The following is a 19,444-nucleotide window of genomic DNA, read 5'->3' as shown; positions in this document are numbered from 1 at the left end:
TCTCTCTCTCTCTCTCTCTCTCTCTCTCTCTCCCCCTCCCTCCCTCCCTCCCACTCTGTCTCACTCCCCCTCTATAGTCTTGACAGAAGAAAAATTAATTCTTAACAACTTGAGGATAAAAAAGTGAATTTGGATCTGGTGTGTTCTGACTACTGATAGAGAGCCTTGGTTTCTGGTTAAGGATATGTGGGGCTTCCGTCACAGTGGACACATAGCTCACTGGGTAAGACTAGACAGAGTCAAAGGTAAACACTCATGCATGGTTTTGAGGTTTGGATTTGACGTGGTGTCATTGCACGGGTATTGTTTTGGCTTTTAAGCACCAAACAGGTAAGCACCACTAAGTAGTGACTTTTTTTTTTAAAAAAAACCCTTTTGCCTTGTTAGATTCTGGTGGTTACATGTGTTGTGTTGAACACACGCATCAACAAAAAAAAAGTGTCTGACTTGATGTACACGCAGTTTGATGTAGTTTAATGTCACTATTTATAGATGAAATGCAATATTCAGCTTACATCCTCTACCGTTGCAGAGTTGATCTGTGGAACAATGAGAATCTGGGTCAGGATGTGTTTCTGGGGGAAACACGGGTCCCTGTCAAGATCCTGCGAAATGACCACATCCACAAAGCCTGGTAAGGAGTAGACGCAACAAAATGTCTAAATTATTTTAACATTTACTCTCTAGTAGGACTGCAATCAAATCCAAATGTATTTGAGTAACTGCAGATAATGTGCTCTGAACAAATACAAACAGCACCCACCAATCATAGAGAGGCTGTTCTTGTAACTGCAGATTTTGAATCATGTCCAACTGATTCCATGACCTCTTCTGAATTCTATTTTCCCGAACTTCCACCTCTGTTTCCACCATTCTTTTCCACTGACAGCATTTACTGAAGCAGTCCGTCAAGACAAAATTTTGACTTCTTTTTGGAGAGATGGGTTCAAATCTGAACCATCTTTATTTTTATATTAATTTATGCACATACATGTAAGTATTAGCAGTATAAGGACAGTTTAACACAGAAAATGAAGCAGTGTAGAACCTTTCTGCCCAGTACAAATGCAAATTTAAAGATAGATGTAGATCTTTTGTGGAAAATTTTGTAGATATTTTTGTTTGTTTTTGTATGTGCTTAATGTTTTTTGTACCGCTTATGAATCCAGCACTTTGGTAAAACTACCAGTGTGCCACATTATCTTCAGTTTTTTTCAGTAACAGCTGTCACATGTGGTTAAAAATACTACAAGAGTAAAAGATCTGTTCTGCATACACACACACATGCACACACTATTCCTGGCTCAGGTTAATAACCAACAGAGACCAGATTGTCTTTCTCTGTGGAAACATTCGATGGAAAGAGGAGTAGGTCTTTATTGTTCTACCCCTCACAGTCTGATGTGTCTGTTCCTTTAGAAATGGATTAGACTGTTGCCAATAAACAAAACCAAGCCAGACACGATCACTTTGAAGTCACAGCCTGGTCACCTTCCTCTTAAGGAGGTGGAGCCTCGTGCTTTGGAGTTTTTCTGTTTAGGAACTTCCATCTTGCATGTCCATTTGGACAAGTTTTCCTTGTCATTACAAGGTGATTTGAACAATCTTCCTAGATTTCTCAGTGTTCAGCAGTTTTTCCATTGTGTGGGTGTTTTCCTAGCTTTGCGTCAGAGTAGGTGATATGGGATTATGCCAGATAGCAATCTGTTAGTACATGAGGGCTGTGAGTTGAGTGCGTGGGCGGCTTTTTGCATGGTGGCAGTACCTCATGTCCCATGTTTATGTTGGAAGTCGTCCATGTTGCATTCATAAAAAAAAATTTATTAAAAAAATAGATGTTCTGCCTCATACACTCAGTACAGGTAAGCTGTCGAAGCGTCTGCGTGTCATGATTACAGATCAAGCAGCTTATGGTCAAACCCCCAGTATGTAACTGCAGCTTTTGAAGCATTGCAGTTCAACTCTACATGGAATAGTTTTGTGTTATGCTCCACCTGTTGGATTCTAGGAGGATGTGCAAGCAGCACACATTTCAGCAATGCTCTGTATTGCTGTTTAATTTTTGAAAATCTTTTATTTTTAAGTGTAAACTATCCAGTCTACCAACATTCTTAAAAAGCTGGAGATTAACATTTATATATATATAATATCACTATACTTTATCACTACTATATAATTTATGAATGTTTTCTTTGGTTTTGTGGTTATATTATTATGTATTTTCTGTTTATTTAGGCTTACAGAACCCATATTGGTTAAATCTTACGTAAAATGTATTTTTAAAAATTTCGTTTAATTCAAAAAGCAGCCTTGTCCTAATTTGAAAACAATTATGTATAAGTCCCTTGTTTTACATAAAGTCTTATTATATGTTTGCATATTTTTATTCATAGTTTACTATATGCACAGCAGTATGATTCACATTCATACTTCATTGCATTATATAATAAAGTGTATGAAATGATGGCGTGTCAATATGATGCAAACAATGCCATGTATTCTGAATATTTCTGAGTTTTCATTGTTTGGCTGTCTTTTGCAAGATGTTTCCTCAAAGCGTTGGTAGAGTCCAAAGTATTGAACTTGCACTGACTGGGTGTCATGGCAACAGATGAATGTTTGTGGTGTTCTCTAACTGATGGATGTGTAAATAAGCAACTCTTTACTAACACCTCCCATCAACGTCATAGGTGACGATCAATCATAAGTCATGTTAAAAACTTGTTTCCACTTCCACCAAGTCGATGTAAAAGATTAGTTCTTGCAGGTGTAAGCAGTGCAGCGTGTTCCTTCACTTTAATATATTCAGAAGCTCTTTTCCAACCACTATGTTCAGCTGTTGTTTTCTGACGAAGCGATGAGAGGTAGTTGTATGTACAACCCATTCTGTATTTATGGAAGATGGGGAGTAAAAGCATATTTTGACCGATGAAGATACTTTCTGTGTACCAGTGGTAAGCCTCTCATCAGATCTGTATGTTTTGCTTCTAATTATTGACAGTTTGCTTCTGTTGTGTTGAACAGTTGTTTTCTCAAAATTACTTATTTCTAGTTACTATAATGTCTATGTTTTACTGCCATATGGACTTCATTACCTATTTGCTAGCTGTCTGAAGACCACTGAGCCTTGTACCAAAGTATGTAGGTTCCATTTGTTGGGAGATTGGTCATGACATTAAGAAGTATTTGTATTCCCACACCTCACAACAATGTGTCATGGCACCTGTCCTACTGTGCTCCAACAGGTATCTCCTCCAGCCCAAAGGGAACGGCAGTAAGTCAAAGTCGGATGATTTAGGATCCTTGCGTTTGAAGCTGACCTACATAGAAGACACGGTGCTGCCATCTGCCTGCTACACACCACTCTGCAACCTGCTGCTCAAATCCCCCGATGTGAAGGTAAGACGGCAGCTCAAGTTACAGTAAATCCTAAGATGGAGGACCACCTTAAAAACAATGTACACAGTTGTATTTTTCTACTTTTTTGTGTTGTCTTTCTATTAAACACGGCTGTACAAATAGACGTAACTCGTCCCATCTTTCTTTTCTGAAGTCCACTGAAATGCAACAGTGGAATTGATTAGTCATTTTCTTTCTCCATTACTTCCTTCTCTCTTTCACCTCCTAATGCCATCAATCTGTGTATTTCCTCTTTTTTTTTTTTTTTTTGCACTTACCTTCCGCTGTTTCTCTTTTTGGCCTCCTTCAGCCCATCTCGGCATCAGCAGCACACATCTTGGGGGACACCTGCAGAGAGCGATACGAGGCTGTTCTGCCCATGGTTCGACTGCTGCTCCACCACAATCGCTTTGTGCCTTTTGTCTCTGCTGTGGCAGCACTAGAACTGGACAACACTCAGTTAGTACTTTCACATGCATTCTTTTACACAGTGGCATGTAGAACATGGCCCACATTGTTACTTCTCGTATCCCTAAAGAGTTCAAGTTAAGTCCCTTTTTCTGCGTCTTTCTCGTTATGATAATCCAAAGTCAAACACGGAATATTTAAAAGTAAAATCTGAATAAGTTACCTCTACTTTTTCTTTGATAAACTTGTCAATCAGTCTAACAGTGCAGTGTAAAAACAGGATGCCTTTTTGAAATGTACTACTTTTGCATTCTAAAACTAAAGAGAGCACTTCATTGATGATTATCTGAATCAGTCCTAAACTATTTTAGAATAACAAAAAGAAACGTTGTCAGAAATGATGTTTAATTAATGTTGGTGGAATATTTGTGTGTCCTTGCAGGGAGGCTAACACTATATTCCGGGGCAACTCACTGGCAACACGCTGCATTGATGACATGATGAAGATTGTAGGAAAGAATTACCTAGCCGTTACCCTGAAGCCTGTAATAGACGAGGTATGAGTAACAAGGAGACACACACACACACACACACACACACACACACACACACACACATACACATCAAGCATTGATGCCAGAATAGGCATGAGTCACTGAGGTCAGTATGGAAAAATCCACTTGAACATCTGCCTTTCTACCGCAAACAAGCAGATGTGCAGATGTAATTGGTAGGTTTGGAGTTCTTCCAGGGTGTGATATTAACCACTTTTTGAAAGCCTTTTACAGTAATTTCCTTTAAATCCGTCACATTAATGAATATTTAAATCTTAATATTGTGGGGCTTTTTGATACAGTGTTCCGTAGTGTGTTGTTGCTTGTCGTCATATTTTCTGCGACTTACTGTTATTGTTTGATTGTAGTTCTTTGCTCTGTTTCTCATGACTGCATTAGGTCTGACCTAATTTTGCTGTTTGTTTTTTTCCTTTTACCTTTCATAGATTTGTGATTCCAACAAAACATGTGAGATAGACCCCAATAAACTAAAGGAAGGTGACAATGTGGAGGTCAACAAGGTACACCTGCTCATCTCTTACTGTCTGGTTCACAGAGAAGCAGAATGAGCTATAATGGGTGGTGGTGTCTGAATGCTTTGCTCAGTATAATTTATAATATAATATACACTATAATTTATCATTTATATGCTAATATATGTTTTAAAAAACACTGAGAACTTTTTACCAGTTTTTAACCTCAACTGCCCATATGTGTGTGTGTAAAGTAATGCTACGTTTTTGTTACTTCTGCAGGAAAACCTTCAGGTGTATGTCCAGAAAGTCTTTTCCTCCATCACCCAGTCCAGTTCTAGCTGCCCACCACTCATGTGTGATGTCTTCAGGTCTCTGAGACACTTGGCCTGTAAACGCTTCCCAGGTAAATTCTATCGTTCATCATTTTGCTACATTTTGAAACAAAATGACATTTGCATGTTTTTGTTAAAATTTCGTTAAAAGTTCAAACTAAGAGAGCCAAAAAGCAGGTTATTGGTAACTACAAATATCTGACCAATAAGAACTTAATCATTTAAATGAATACGTAAACAACATTTCACACAGTTCATTGATTGAGCAGGTATCAGAAGGAATGTTTACAGTGTCTATAAGCAGATTTTTTTGCAGTTCACATTTATAGTAATGCAGTAAGTTCATCGTGTGGGACAATTATTTTTTTGCTTAGAAGGTGTGCAGATAATTTAAAATGCATTAGATCTAATTTATATTACATATGTAATATTTGGGAATAGGAAACTATTTTTTTTAGCTTTTCATTAACTGCCTGCATCCATTTTTTGTTTGCCTCTGGCACTCTGACTAGAGAGCAGTTGAGTCAAAGTTCAGGGAAAGTTGCTTGAAAATGTGTTCAGGGATTTGATGAAGTGGACAGTTGTTCTTTACCAACATGTTGTGCTGAAGTAAACAGTTCAACTTTACCAAGTGGTCCTGTGGATATTGTCTGCCTGTGGACCCAGACAAGGGGGATTTGGTAGTGTCTCGTTAAAACTTCATTAATTAGAACCCTGCAAATCCACTGACTCGTATCAGATAACCAGGTCACCACTGGAATGGAAGGACAACAGCAGTCTTGCTGGGCCAATTACCTTCATAATCCACAGTGGTGCTAGACCAAAATATTTTACTATTTATTGGCACATGTACATTTATTTTTCTGTATTTGTTTTTAATGTAATATTGGGCTTAATTTTTGAGCACATGTTCTGTATTCACATCTGGGAAGAATTTCGAACAACAGTATTAGTTAGTTGCGGAATGCCACACAATTTTTATAGTGTTATTGTACAAATGCACCAGAAGATGGAGCCAAAGCTTTAAGTTTGAATGGAGTTTAATCTGATAGTAGCTTTGTGTTAAGTTTCTCTTGCATTTCATGATCCGTCTTTATTGATTGAATAAGCTTGTTTTGGAAATTTGGAAATTGAATTTCCCTCTGGGATAAATAAAGTATTTTTCATTTCATTTCATTCATTTTGAACAGCCAGACTCATCTCTTAATTGTCCTTTCTATAGGTGACCCACATGTTCAGTACTCGGCTGTTAGCAGCTTTGTGTTCCTGCGCTTTTTTGCTGTTGCTGTTCTTTCGCCACACTCTTTCCAACTGCGTTCCCATCATCCGGTAAGTGAATGTCCCTGATACCACAACTGACCATTTAATAAATGTTCTGGAGATTAAGTTCACCAGTGCCCCAGACATTGAAGTCATAGTTTGTTTTCTGTAATTGCAGGATCCCGAGATTTCCCGCACACTCACTCTCATCTCAAAAACCATCCAGACTCTCGGCAGCTGGGGTAGTTTGTCAAAAAAGCTGGTAAGTTTAACGGCAGTTCTATAAAGATGAGAAATGCTGTTTACCCAGTTAAGCAATGTGAATGTTAAAGATCATATGTTGAATCAAGAATAAGGTTTAAATTCAGAGAGACACAGACTATTCTTAAATGATGTCTACTGTATTGTGAACCGCAAACATGAAACGTAGTTTTTAAAAAAAAAATCTGTTACATGTTGATTTAATTCTTTACCTTTTCTTTTTTCAGTCCAGCTTCAAAGAAACCTACATGTATGACTTCTTCAAATCATTCCAAGAAGACAAGTGTATTGAAAAAGTTAAAAAGGTATTTTTCAAAACGCTTAAACATGTTTATGATGTAAATGTGTTTCTAATTGCTGAAATCACTGTCAATTCTGTTTCCAGTTTCTTGATGAAATCTCCTCAAACGTCAGCAAGGAGTCCAGTGGACTGGAGGACGCTGTGGTACTCAAAGAGGGGTGAGTGTTCATTATGAGCTGAGAAAATGTGAAATGAAGATTAAAGCTTCTTCTTTAGTCACACCCTTATACACTTTAATCTGGTAGAAGAATTGCAGAAAGATATCAGTGGTTATATAAGGAGGCTCCAGGTGCTGTTACATAGAATTCTTGAAAAACAAAAAACACATATTTAAAGAGGTAACTGAAGTGTTGTGATTGTGTTGAAAGTTTAACCTATAAGGCTTCACAGTAGCTGCATGCAGAGTCGGTGCAAAAAGAACTGCCTGTCGGAAAAGATTTCACTGATAAAAGTGAGGGGAAAATGGCTCGCCACAAGTTTATCTCCTTTCAACAGAATCAGTCATCATTGTATAGCACAAAACACAGTCTATACAGACACATTTTCCATGATTTTCTTTTTATATTTTACAGTATAATGCATCAGAGTGAACAATAAAGGGGGACAGTCACTTACTGCTGCACTCTCCTGCAAGAAACCTGTTGGAAAAAGAAAGATTACAATTAGCGAACGGAGACGACCTAACTTTTAGCTTTTGATCAAGCTTCAAAAAATAAAAAGCTGGATCTTACACTTCCCTTTGCTGCGACATGAATCCAAAAAGTCAAGATAAATTTTGCACCAGACATAATATGACCATTAAGATTCATGAATAACGGTTTTTGCTTAAATTTCAAATGTATTTATTCCACTGTAACCAGAGTCTTGTTTCATTATTTGTACTTCAAATTAAAATTCTGTAATTTATTTATTTCTTTATTTTTTTAACATCAGAACAGTTTAAATGGAAAAAAAAAAAAAAAACCTTAGGTTAGGCTGGAAAGAATTAAACTGTGCTGATTATATTAATTTGCTTACTTTCAGACTTTCAACCTCAGTCTTGTATTTGTGTGTCCTAACAGGGAAGTACAGAAACGTGCTCAGGGGAGGAAACGCCTCGGCAAGAGAAACTTTAAAAAGAGATGGCTCAGAGTGACCAACAGGGAGCTCTCCTACCACAAACATAAAGGTGAGACCAGTTTCTAGCATCTCATACTGAAACTGAATTTATTTCAAGCTTGTATTTAAATGACAACATAAGGTTAAACTCTCAGGATATGGCTACATGCTCTTCTGTCCACAAGATGGCGCCAAATTATTGATTTGATTTATTTTCCTAAAGTTGAGCCGTTAGCTGGGCTGCAAGGTGGCTCGGTGGTTAGCACTGTTGCCTCACACCTAGAAGGTCGCCGGTTTGTGTCCCGGTAGGCACACGCGGGATCTTTCTGCGTGGAGTTTGCATGTTCTCCCCGTGCAGCGTAGGTTCTCTCCAGGTTCTCCGACTTCCTCCCACAATACAAAAACATGTTGAGGTTAATTGGTGATTCTAAGTTGTCCGTAGGTGTGAATGTGAGTGTGCTTGGTTGTCTGTCTCTAAGTGTAGCCCTGCGATAGACTGGCGACCTGTCCAGGGTCCCCTGCCTTCACCCTAAGTCAGCTGGGATAGACTCCAGCCCCCCACGACCCTAGTGAGGATTAAACGGTGTATAGATAATGGATGGATGGAGATGTTAGCTATATTATGTTGTACAATAATATTTGATGAAAAGCCACAGAAGTTATTGTCAAAGGTTAGCCATCATATGGTTATTCCATTCACAGAAGAGCCACCTGAATAGCAAACATTGTCATCCAAAGTAATATGGTATTCTAGGCTCATACTTGTGTGTTTACTTTGCTTGAACTGATTAATGATATCGGCGTGTTATCACACACAGTTCAATTTGAAGGGATTGAAAAGAAATGCTGTCATCTTAAGGAATTTAGGGAAAAGATCAAGAGTGGTATGCTGCACAGAAAGGGAGGATGTGATGATAATTTAGAGTAACTGTCTTTATCAAAGCATAATCTGTGGTGCCAAGATGTGTCAAGATGAACTTATGTCACTAATTAACTGCTTAAAACTAATACTTAGACACATTAATACAGATCATTGAAATCAGTTCATGTGTTCGCATGACACACCTTAGTCACCATCCAAAAATCTGATTTTTGAATAGTCCACATGGATCTGAAGCATCACATACTGTGTTCTCTGTCAACGCTGAAGTGTCTTTTCACACCATGGTATTAAGAACAGCTGCTGTACTTTAACGTTTTTGTTTCTATAAGGTCCACAGATACTCTGCAGCTACAAGAGACACGACTCGCGCTAAAGTTAAATGATGCATGTGTTTTGTGGACAAGTTAGATCCACTCTCTCTCTCTTGAAAGCCACACCATGGACGTTACTATCGCTGACATGTTGCAGTGACAGGGTCCATCTGTAATGTTTTTCTATTGCTGTATTCCTGCTGTCTTGGACTACAGCAAACACAACTATTATACAGTTCTGACAGCAACTGAAACTGAAAGGGCTTTCTTTGGGTTGCTAATCCACCGTTTTGTCAAATTCAGTACTTTGGAACTCCATGATACCACCCTAAGGATTCATCACAGGAAACAATTGATAAATGTTAATTTCTGCATTAAAAAAATTCCCACCCTTACTCTCAGGAATAAGAAACTGTGTTTCATGAATTACAAAATATCTTCAGCACTGTAGCTTACACCATTGAAAGAAATACTGACAGTTGTGGAAGAACTGAATTTGTTCTGCTTCTACTGATATCATCTGATGTGACAAGGAGCACGCTATTTAACCCAAACAAAAAAAAAAAACACGCTACAGTTAAGCTTTCAAACCTCCTCTGTGTGTTATTATTCTTTACATGAAGTTGACAGAATGACTTCTGCTTCCCAGGGAAAGAGGCCCTCTGCACCATCAGTGTCAAAAATATCCAGGCGGTGGAGAAACTGGATGAAAGTGCCTTTAACCGCAAAAATGTAAGCCAATTCCCTTCAGAGCCCTCACTCATCACCTCTAATGACTGACCCTTCATAATGGAAACTTTAGTCCCAATGTCAGTCCTCCAAGTTAAAACAAACAAATGTTGAAATGCAGTCTCATGAGCATTTATTGATGTTTTGGTAAATTGTTATAAATGGTTTCAACATCAGCTGAACACTTGAGTAATGTCAGAATGAGAAAAAATTGAAAATTGACAAGATTGTATGTGAAACAAAATTATAGTTGCTAAAGGTGGAATAGTTCAGACTTCACACCTCTAAAGGTCTCATTGTGAGCATAGACTGAGCATTTTATTTGTCTTTTTGCATACACTGTAGGATGTTAAAAGTGTCCTGCAAATGACCTGGTTTGGATAAATAGTCATGTTTTGGCTGAACTGCTGTGTTTCTCTTCTGCCAGATGTTTCAGGTGGTCCACTCCGAGAAGCCTCTGTATGTACAGGCAGGAAACTGTGTGGAAGCCAGTGAGTGGTTGGAGGTCCTTGGCCAGGTCACTCGCTGCAACGAGGGACGCCTGGCCACTTTCCATCCATCAAATTACACCAGTGGAGCCTGGCAGTGCTGTAAAAGTCAGAGCAACAGCGCTCCAGGCTGTAAGCCCTGCACAACGTGAGTCTTTCCTCCACGTCACTGACATCATCGCCCAGGATGAGAAATATATCCTCTATATAAAGGATTATGTATCCTTGTCAGCTGTGTTAAAAAAACACAGTAAACGGGCAAAAACATATTGAAACAGGCAAATATAAAATTTCCATATCAAGATCATTCAGATGGCTTGATCTTAAGGAGGTGTGAGATGCTTTATGAGTTGCAGCAACGCCTTCAACATAGCATCTGAGCCACTTATCTTTAAGTTTGACATGTTTGACATATGGCAAGCCTCCATTGTGGGAACTCGTCCAGGAATGTTTACAGGAACCAAAACAATCTTGAACTGGTGATTGTTTAATTGCAGTTATATATCATAAAGCATTACATAAACAGAAAAAAATTCAGCAAACCCAAACTACTTTGGAGACAAGTTTTTCTGATGTTATCTTTCTGCTTTTCCACCTTTGCATTTGCTCTTTCCAACAACCTATGAAGCATCTCACAGCTGCCTAACAACAAATTACACCAATAACTCTGCTTTTAGTGTGTTGTTGTGGGAACACAAATACAATAAAACAGTTTTTGAGTACTCTCTTCAAAATTCCTTTCTCCCATTAAGTAAAAAGTAGATTTTTTTTTTACAGTCAAGCCCTCTTTAATGATTCTGTTGTGATTCCATGTACCTGTTTTATGCCCATTAAATGTGTAAGATTTAATTGTCATTCTCTGAGAGCTTTGTCTTGCAAATACTCATCTCTGTTACTGTTCACTTCTGCATGTTGTTTTTGAGATCAGTGCTCAGTTGGATCGGTGTTTTAATTTAAACAAATGAAAATACTGATGTCTCCGCTCTTCATTCCTGAGAAGATCCCCTTACGCTTTTGTTCTTTCATGTTTCAGCACCATGCTGGCCAACCTGCAGCTGGACATAGACTGTGACCGAGAAACAGAGAGGATTTTCTCCTTCCTCTCCTCTAACGATACCAAGCTGCAGAACATGGAGGGTCAGTGTCTGTTCATGAAATGCTGAGTTTGTTTATGACAGAGTGCGACAGCGTATGTCATACAAACAGTCATGTGCTGCTTTTTAGTTCTTTTGCCCACGATATCATGGTTAGAGATCATGACCCATAATAATGAGAACATGACATGTGTTAATATGCCTGTGTTTAAGTGCAACTTGTCAAATAGAAATGATGTGATTATTACTGTTTTGAATCTATTCCAGCGTGTTGGTTAACAATCTAAATAATGACTGCGAGTTAAAAGTTTTGATTAATAATGCATGACAGCGATACTCATGTTATAGCCCACTAGCCAAATCATTCCTTTGATACAGTGCCGGCTGGCTAGTTGAACATTTTCTGTTTTATAGGGAAAATAAATTGATTGACAAGAAGACTTTTTGTTTGCTTGTATAGCAAACATTCAATATCGTTCCTTGACTCAAAGAAAGAAGATTTGTGTATATTTTAATGATGAATAATATAATTTGTATAATAAACTGTCATTTTTGTAAAAGTGGGCCCAGGCAAAGCAGTTCAGTGTCCCTGGTGTAGGATTACCAGCCAACTGTGCATACAGCCTGTCTATTCTGGAACATTGCAGAACCAAACTGTGAAGTGTTCTTCACTTGCAAAATCAAATCATCTGACTTCAATCAAACTCAGCTGGTCTTTGTCTTACTGAAGTTTGCCTGCTTGTTTTTCTTCTTGTTTGTTTGGATCCCTCTTAGTTGCTATATCACAGCAGCTATTTTTTTCCCAGGTGTCCATGACGACCACAGTGAAGGCGAAAAGTTATTGCATCAATACAGAAATTAAGATGTCAGGATTTGGATTTATTCAGTAACAGAACTGAGTGCAGCGCTTTCAATGCATTCCAAGACAGCCGCATTTGATTTTGAGTGTGGTAGGACCCCACGTGTTGCAAAGGAGCTCTGATCAATATCTGTACATTGCTCCTCTTCATAGATGCGTGTGCCAGTATGGCCGTGTACCAGGGCCCTCAGCGGGAACAGGAGGAATACTCCAAGTTCACCATTCAGGAACCCAAAGAGACCTTTCAGACACTCAAACAGCTCCGAAACATCATGGAGGAGCTGCAGAGACAGCACAATATCAGGAACGACACCACAGCGCAGTACGGCAGCCTGTAAGTCTGCACCACTGTTACTGCATGTTACATTGGTACTGTATGATATAACATGGATATTGGTGCTTTATAGTTGGTTGGTTTGTTTGTAGGGTACACTTTAAAACCAGTGTTACAAAGTTCTTTACACACAGCAAACAATAAAAACACAATCAGGAATTAAATCATTGAAAAAGCTCCCTAATACAAAAACATTGGAAATACTCGCAGCTAAATAAAAGAAACGAGTTTCCTGAAGTAGTTTCATAGAAAAGAAAAAGATTTTGTCGTGTTGTATCTAGACACAGGACCAGCCAGCAGTCAAGAGTCTTAAACTAATCAGTAAAATTTTAAAATTAGTCCTGAAATACATTGGTATTCAGTGGTATAATGTGATCTGTCCTCCTGGTTTTAGTGAATTCTCGCAGCAGCACTCTCTACTATTTGCAGCCTGTTGAAGGATTTCTTTTTTACACCTCTTGAAAGACTGTTGATGATTCAGTCCTGATGTGACAAAGCACTGAAGAACAACTTCTGCATCTTTAAAACATAAAACCACTCGAATGTTGCCAAACATATTTTAGTGCTGCAGATATGTCTGGAGCTGCACATGCAGGCTTCCTGGGCCATTAAGTAGAGTCTGTTTTGGGTTAGGGTTAGGGTTAGGGTTAGGGTTAGGGTTAGGGTTATGAAGAAAATCTTTAGACTTCGAGTTCTTTATGTCTGCAAAATATTTAACTAGACAGGAACAGTGACTGCTATTATTTGAAGCAGCACTGTGTCTGTCTATGATGTGACCAAAGGAAAGCGAATGTAATCAATATTGGATTAAAACTCAGCTCTTTAGGTGCTCCACATGTTGTTGGGGCTGTCACACTGCAAATCCCTGTGAGGCTGCATCACATATCGCTGTTCATCAGGATAACATGATGTTGTGTGTCAGCGCTGCACTAAAAGAGAACAGCTTGTGTAATTCTGCATTTGTAACCTTTTCTCACGTAAATCCGTTGCAAATAAGATCAAGGCATAAGTGATATGTAACACTGATCAAAAGTTTTAGTCGCTGAAAGTAAAGTGAAGATACCTCCAGAAATAATGTCAGGAATAGTTTTATCAACAAAACAAAGTGCAGTAAACAGAGACAAATTAAAGATAATTGGAGTGGTCGTGAACTTTTTTTCTGAAGCTGTTAACAATACTGAAGAAAATAGTGACTCTCCATTCTCTCAGCTCTTTGTAAACACAGCCTGCCGTTTAGCCTTATTTAGCCAAAAGATCACTACATGTTTGTCACATGACAATGGATGCCAGCACAGTCATGAATGACTTCACCACTGTGACAAGTGTAGAATTTTCAGTCTTTATCAGAACTGGGGTAAATATAAACTGCTCGGTTTTGGCAGATTATTAAATGAACTGATGATGAAATATCCTGATTTTAAGCATAGATTTTTAAGTTTCCCATTGTCACAGATGAGTAGTTCAAGGACAGACGGAGGGTTCAAAATTCTCTGTTTTTACTGTTTCTGGCTCTGATAAATAGTATGATTTTGCACATTTCTCTGAAGAAAACTTGCCTTTCACTCCTGCAGGTAGGCTTTGGGGTTCAGTTGGGGTTTAGGGTAAAACAGCATCCCAGACTAAGTCCTTGATTTTTGAGATCAGGGCTCTGTTTGGGCCACACCATCTGCTGCAGGACTCCTTGTTCTTTCTAATCACTGAGCATAGTTCTTTTTGACTCTGGCTGAATGCTTGACGTCATGCTGCAGAATAAATTTGGGACTGATCAGAGACCTCCCTGATAAATGAAAAGTGTCTAAAACTTTTACACAGCACTGAAAATACAAATATTCTGTGCTTATTTTATCTTGAATGAATTATTACATTGTTACTGATACGCTCGCTCACAGGAAGTAATGTTTGTTATTTTTTCCTGTTGCAGTGACAACCCCATAGTGGGGAAAACCTCTTAACCTGGGCAGGCAGGTGTGGCCTAAAACAGCCATGCCTGTACACCACAGAGAGCCTAAACGGTCCTAAAGGAGCTCCGAGAGTTCACCCAGCGACAAATGCCACTGTGTGACCAGGAGAACGATACACCCTGACCTCCACACGTCGTGAGTCCACTACAGCAGTGACGGCCCAAGAACGCGAACCAGAACAAGCCTGTGAGCTTTTCCAGAATCGCTCGTCGGCCCTTGAAATGAATGAACCCTTAGGTGTTGTCTGTCGTTGTGTTTTTGGCACTATGTTGCCTCATCTCCTCCCCCCTCATCTGCATTGCAGATCCCTTCTAAAGAGACTCTTTCTGTGTCTTAATTTATGTCCCCTTTTACGTCTACAGCTGTGCGAAAAAGGCATCATTAGATGGTGTGTGAATAGGCTGCTATTTTTTTAATTCACTCAATTTTATATCAACAGCTGAGATGATGCTCTCCCCATCTTTAACGTTTTGCTCTGACATCTGTCTTTAGAGTTGATTAATAGTCATCATCATTCTGGAGGATCGTCCTCCACCTGTGCCCCTGTACACTTAAACTTTTCTTGACTCTTTTTGTGTCTGAACAAATGTGTATATATTTTCAAAGTACATATAAGTAGATAACACCGATCTGCCTTACTTTGACGGATGTTTTCTTTCACATTAAATGCTGAGGGAATAATGCAGAAGCACTTTAAATATTTGGAGCAGTCCAAATAGAAATGATTAGATACTTGGTATCAGCTTTCCCCATTTTGATCAGTTACATGATCTTGAGTACATTTTTGTTTCATTTCTGTACAATAACATTTATAGTCTGTAGATTTTAAGATATTTTTCTTGACCAAAGACAATTTCATAGGTTTGAACTTGGACTTGAAAAAAATTAATGTATTTTGACTACAAATGGTTTAAAAATGGAGACAAATTATATATATATATATGTATGTATGTGTGTGTGTGTATATATACATATATATATATATACATATAAAATATATGTATGTTTGGTTTTATGTGTATGTTTTTGCTAACATATCCTTTACTTTCTAGTGACTTAAAGCAAGCAGTTTGCATGCATTCAGTTTTGAATCCTGATAGCACGACTGTGGTGAAGAGTTGTATTTCCCTGTGATTGTGAATTGTATTGGTACGGTGTACATCAGATCTGTGCTGTCATGTTGAGAGCCTCGCAACATAAGTCTTGCAGCTTCTGTAAGAAATAATGGTTGATGGTAGGAATCAATCAGAAAAACAAATCGCCCCTTTCATCCCTAAATTAGTCCAGACAATCGCAGCAACCAGAAACATCATGTCCTTTTCCTTTGCTTTTATTTTTCCAACCATCAGCCCTCTGCAGGGCCTGCTCTTGTACTGAATGGTTTTGGAGAATTTGTTTGAAATGTGGTGCTCTGTGGTTTAGAATTAAGTTATATTTGTACCATTTCCACAGCTGTCACACTCTTGCAGTGAATCATTCTAGTAAGCATATCTCTGCAGGAGTGATGCTGCATCAAATGGAAACGGCAAGAAAAAAGCCTGTAAACTGTCAAATTAATTAGAAATGATGAACATGAGTTGTCAGAGCCCAACATGATGTCATAAAATTGCTTTTCACTTGAGTATTCAGTTTATTATAGGAAACCGATACAAGCAACCAAATACTCAGATTTTAAGTCGCAACCAGCAATTTTCTAACGTCGTCACATCGTTTTCACTCTGGACAGAACTGACAAACAATCAGTTTGATTCAATCCTGGTTTTGCCGTTTTTGTTGCCCCTTAGTGTTTTCAATCCCGTTTGAACAATGAAGTGTTGGATAGAGACAGAAGAAACTTGAAATAATTTAAACAACAACAGTTGGACATTTAATGCTGAGGATACAGGGTTAACCGTGTCTTTTTTTTTTTTCTTGCGTGTGGAAATAAGTTGTTTTCACAAGTTTTGTCTTTGGTCCATCATATATTTCTAACATGCATGTCTTGTATATTTAACAATATATTTTTCTAGGAAAATGTTTTTGTATTTTTTTTTTTTCCCCAAACACTGATTTAATGTGTTGCTATACTGGTACGGTACTTCGTTCTGTGTCTGCAGTGCTTCTTTGAGATTGGCTGCTTTCGTTTTTGTCCCTATGCGCTCTTATGTGGCTGTAGCTGCTGCGAAACTTTCCACACGTTGAAGCTTAACGTAGTGTTACTGAAGTGAATATTGTGCGTGACGTCCCATCAAGCTGCAGCTGGCACTGACTGTGTTCACATGCAGGCTGTAAGTCAGGGGTGTCCAATCCTGGTCCTGGAGGGCCACAGTCCTGCATGTTTTAGATGTTTCCCTCTTCCAACACACCTGATTCAAATGATCAGCTCATCATCAAGCTGTGCAGAAGCCTGATAACGATCCTGATCATTTGAATCAGGTGTGTTGGAAGAGGGAAACATCTAAAACATGCAGAACTGTGGCCCTCCAGGACCAGGATTGCCCACCCCTGCTGTAAGTGAATTACCCCATCAGAGCCAAAATACAACTGTACAACTAGTGACTTCAACAAACTGATCATTGGATGGAAAAAAACATATTTAAAACCAAATTTAAACAGCAATATCTGATTCAGAAAGTCACAGCATACGTTCTTGTGTAAAGCTTGCATGTCGACTCCATTGCTAGTTTTAACAATAAGGCCAGTAAAGTAGAGGTTGGTGTATGTGTGTACATGTTGGGGTTCTTATTTCCATTCACTGCATTCTGCTTATATTTATCTGCTTTTGACAAGGGAATTTGTTCTTTTATGTTGGCACATATTTCTAAAACAACAGCAGTCTTTGTCAGGATATGGAAACGCATGTGTAAGCGGTGTACAGCTCCCTCAGGACACCAGTGTGCGTGACTTTCACGTGTTGGACCGCGGCCAACTTTAAAACAGAATGTTACTGAACTGAAAGGGGAATGTTCATATTTGCTTTGAACTATCAAATGAACGTCAATCAAGGTATTAGCCATCGGATGTGGGTTTGCTGAGCACTTTGTATTAATTATTTTAAAAAATAGGGAAAGCTCCAATTTGTATGCAGGAACAAAAGTATATATTTCAGTCTCTTTTTTTTTTTTCAAAGCTGGAAAACACTTTATCATGTTCTTTTCAGAAACGGGCCAAAAGACACTTTTTTTTTTTCTCTTCCCCCCTGTTGCATATAACTTGTTCTGTGCTAGAGCAGAAAGTGAGGACAATGGACAGTCCGAAGGCTTTGTAGGATGGTTTTTGTTTTTGTTTTTTTTTAATCAGAAAGCTTCCTCCTGTCCAGTGCACAGTGAGTAGTTGCAGAAAGTGGAGGTTCTTACCATCTCCAGCTCATTTCTTCTGAATGTCTCCACACAGCTTCAGTACAATGTCTATTTTTATTTTTTTTTTAATACACATTAAACATTTTATTTTCCATACATGGTGTGTTCTGTGTCTGTTCACAATAAACACTTTGCCAATGCTTCTTCTCTTTGCGGAGCGTCTGTACTTTCTCCTCACATAGACCGAAAAAGTGCCAAATATCAGTGATATATTTGAGATAATGAAAAGGCTTGAGCGCTGCTTTATCATGTAGTTTGTGTGGTCGGAGTTAATGCAAAGCTGATCACATTAGTATTCAAATGTATTTTTGTTTTCCTTTATAGAATTGCCAGAATTAAATGGCAAATTAGAGTTTGGAAATAAATACACATCCTATAGGGTGTTCCTTTAAGTTCGATTTTTCTTAGTAACCCTTTATTCCTGAGCACGACCCTTGATTTCTCAGAAATAAACAAATGCAGTTCTGTTTAAGTAAAAGATTCATACCAGCTGCTTACACTTCAAAGTATAATGTGATGCATGTATATGCGTAATACTCATGTGGGAATATAAAGCAACTTGGGGGTTTAATTAAATTCAATTATCAGCAGTTAAAATGTGCCATGAGCTTGAAACTCTTAAAGCTTTATGTGGAATACAAATGAAACTTAATGCTCTCATAGATCATCTGTCTTTTGATCCTTTGGAGGAGACCTGCTGTACATGTGTGTCAACTAAACACACAAAAATGTTTTATGGATTAGTGCTTACCCTTACCATTTTCGAGATTGTTCCATCTCATTGGCAGCAGCTTTTTTCTGATCTGAAGCAGCACAGTGATGAAGGTGAATCGCTTTGTTTTGTTGTCCTGCAATAAATGATACATCACCGCAAACCAGTTTTGATTTTGATGCTTATTACATGCGTTTCTGGTTTGAGAGCAGGTTACGGGCATCTGTTGATTGCTTTACGCTGTATTTTTCCTGTGCTTTGGTTCTTTTCACACTTCCTAAACACACAACCACAGATCAACACCGAGGTGCTAACATCGTGACCTGCTTTTCCCAACTGCTGGTTGCAATCATTCTCCCAACGTTTGGCTTTTTCCGTCTAATTTAGCCTCTCAGTGGAACATTGACTTTCGTCACCACAGCACAAAGCAAACTGATTTAATACTAACTTCCTCTGTGCACAACAAAAGTACTATTCAGTGGAAAGATTGTGGTGTCTCTGTCAAGTTGAGTAAATATCTTCAGGTCAGTTTGCAGCTCTGCAGCATTAATTGAAACATAGAATCCACATGGTCCCAGTCTCTTGGCTTTAACAGACATCTTTTGGCTAAAGTGTGAAATTCATAGTGAAAGTTGTGTATTAACTC

At 38.5% G+C, this 19,444-nt stretch overlaps 1 protein-coding gene across 1 annotated transcript in view; it reads left to right on the top strand.

The window, feature by feature from the left end:
* rasa2 (RAS p21 protein activator 2) overlaps positions 1 to 15,689 on the top strand; it is a 31,313-nt gene extending 15,624 nt beyond the window's left edge. The window contains exons 9-24 of the mRNA XM_008282617.1: positions 533 to 634; positions 3,246 to 3,399; positions 3,710 to 3,858; positions 4,250 to 4,364; positions 4,808 to 4,882; positions 5,117 to 5,240; positions 6,392 to 6,498; positions 6,608 to 6,691; positions 6,918 to 6,995; positions 7,076 to 7,149; positions 8,053 to 8,159; positions 9,933 to 10,015; positions 10,440 to 10,648; positions 11,534 to 11,637; positions 12,607 to 12,787; positions 14,709 to 15,689. Coding sequence (XP_008280839.1) covers positions 533 to 634; positions 3,246 to 3,399; positions 3,710 to 3,858; positions 4,250 to 4,364; positions 4,808 to 4,882; positions 5,117 to 5,240; positions 6,392 to 6,498; positions 6,608 to 6,691; positions 6,918 to 6,995; positions 7,076 to 7,149; positions 8,053 to 8,159; positions 9,933 to 10,015; positions 10,440 to 10,648; positions 11,534 to 11,637; positions 12,607 to 12,787; positions 14,709 to 14,739 — 1,777 coding nt within the window. The 3' untranslated portion in view covers positions 14,740 to 15,689. The remainder of the gene's footprint in view (positions 1 to 532; positions 635 to 3,245; positions 3,400 to 3,709; positions 3,859 to 4,249; positions 4,365 to 4,807; positions 4,883 to 5,116; positions 5,241 to 6,391; positions 6,499 to 6,607; positions 6,692 to 6,917; positions 6,996 to 7,075; positions 7,150 to 8,052; positions 8,160 to 9,932; positions 10,016 to 10,439; positions 10,649 to 11,533; positions 11,638 to 12,606; positions 12,788 to 14,708) is intronic.
* The last annotated feature ends 3,755 nt before the right edge of the window (positions 15,690 to 19,444 follow it).

Source organism: Stegastes partitus, unplaced genomic scaffold, assembly GCF_000690725.1.
Source record: "Stegastes partitus isolate 25-593 unplaced genomic scaffold, Stegastes_partitus-1.0.2 Scaffold279, whole genome shotgun sequence".
NCBI lineage: Eukaryota > Metazoa > Chordata > Actinopteri > Pomacentridae > Stegastes > Stegastes partitus.
The sequence above is the reverse complement of the archived record's forward strand: the minus strand, read 5'-3'. Positions and strand labels throughout refer to the sequence as shown.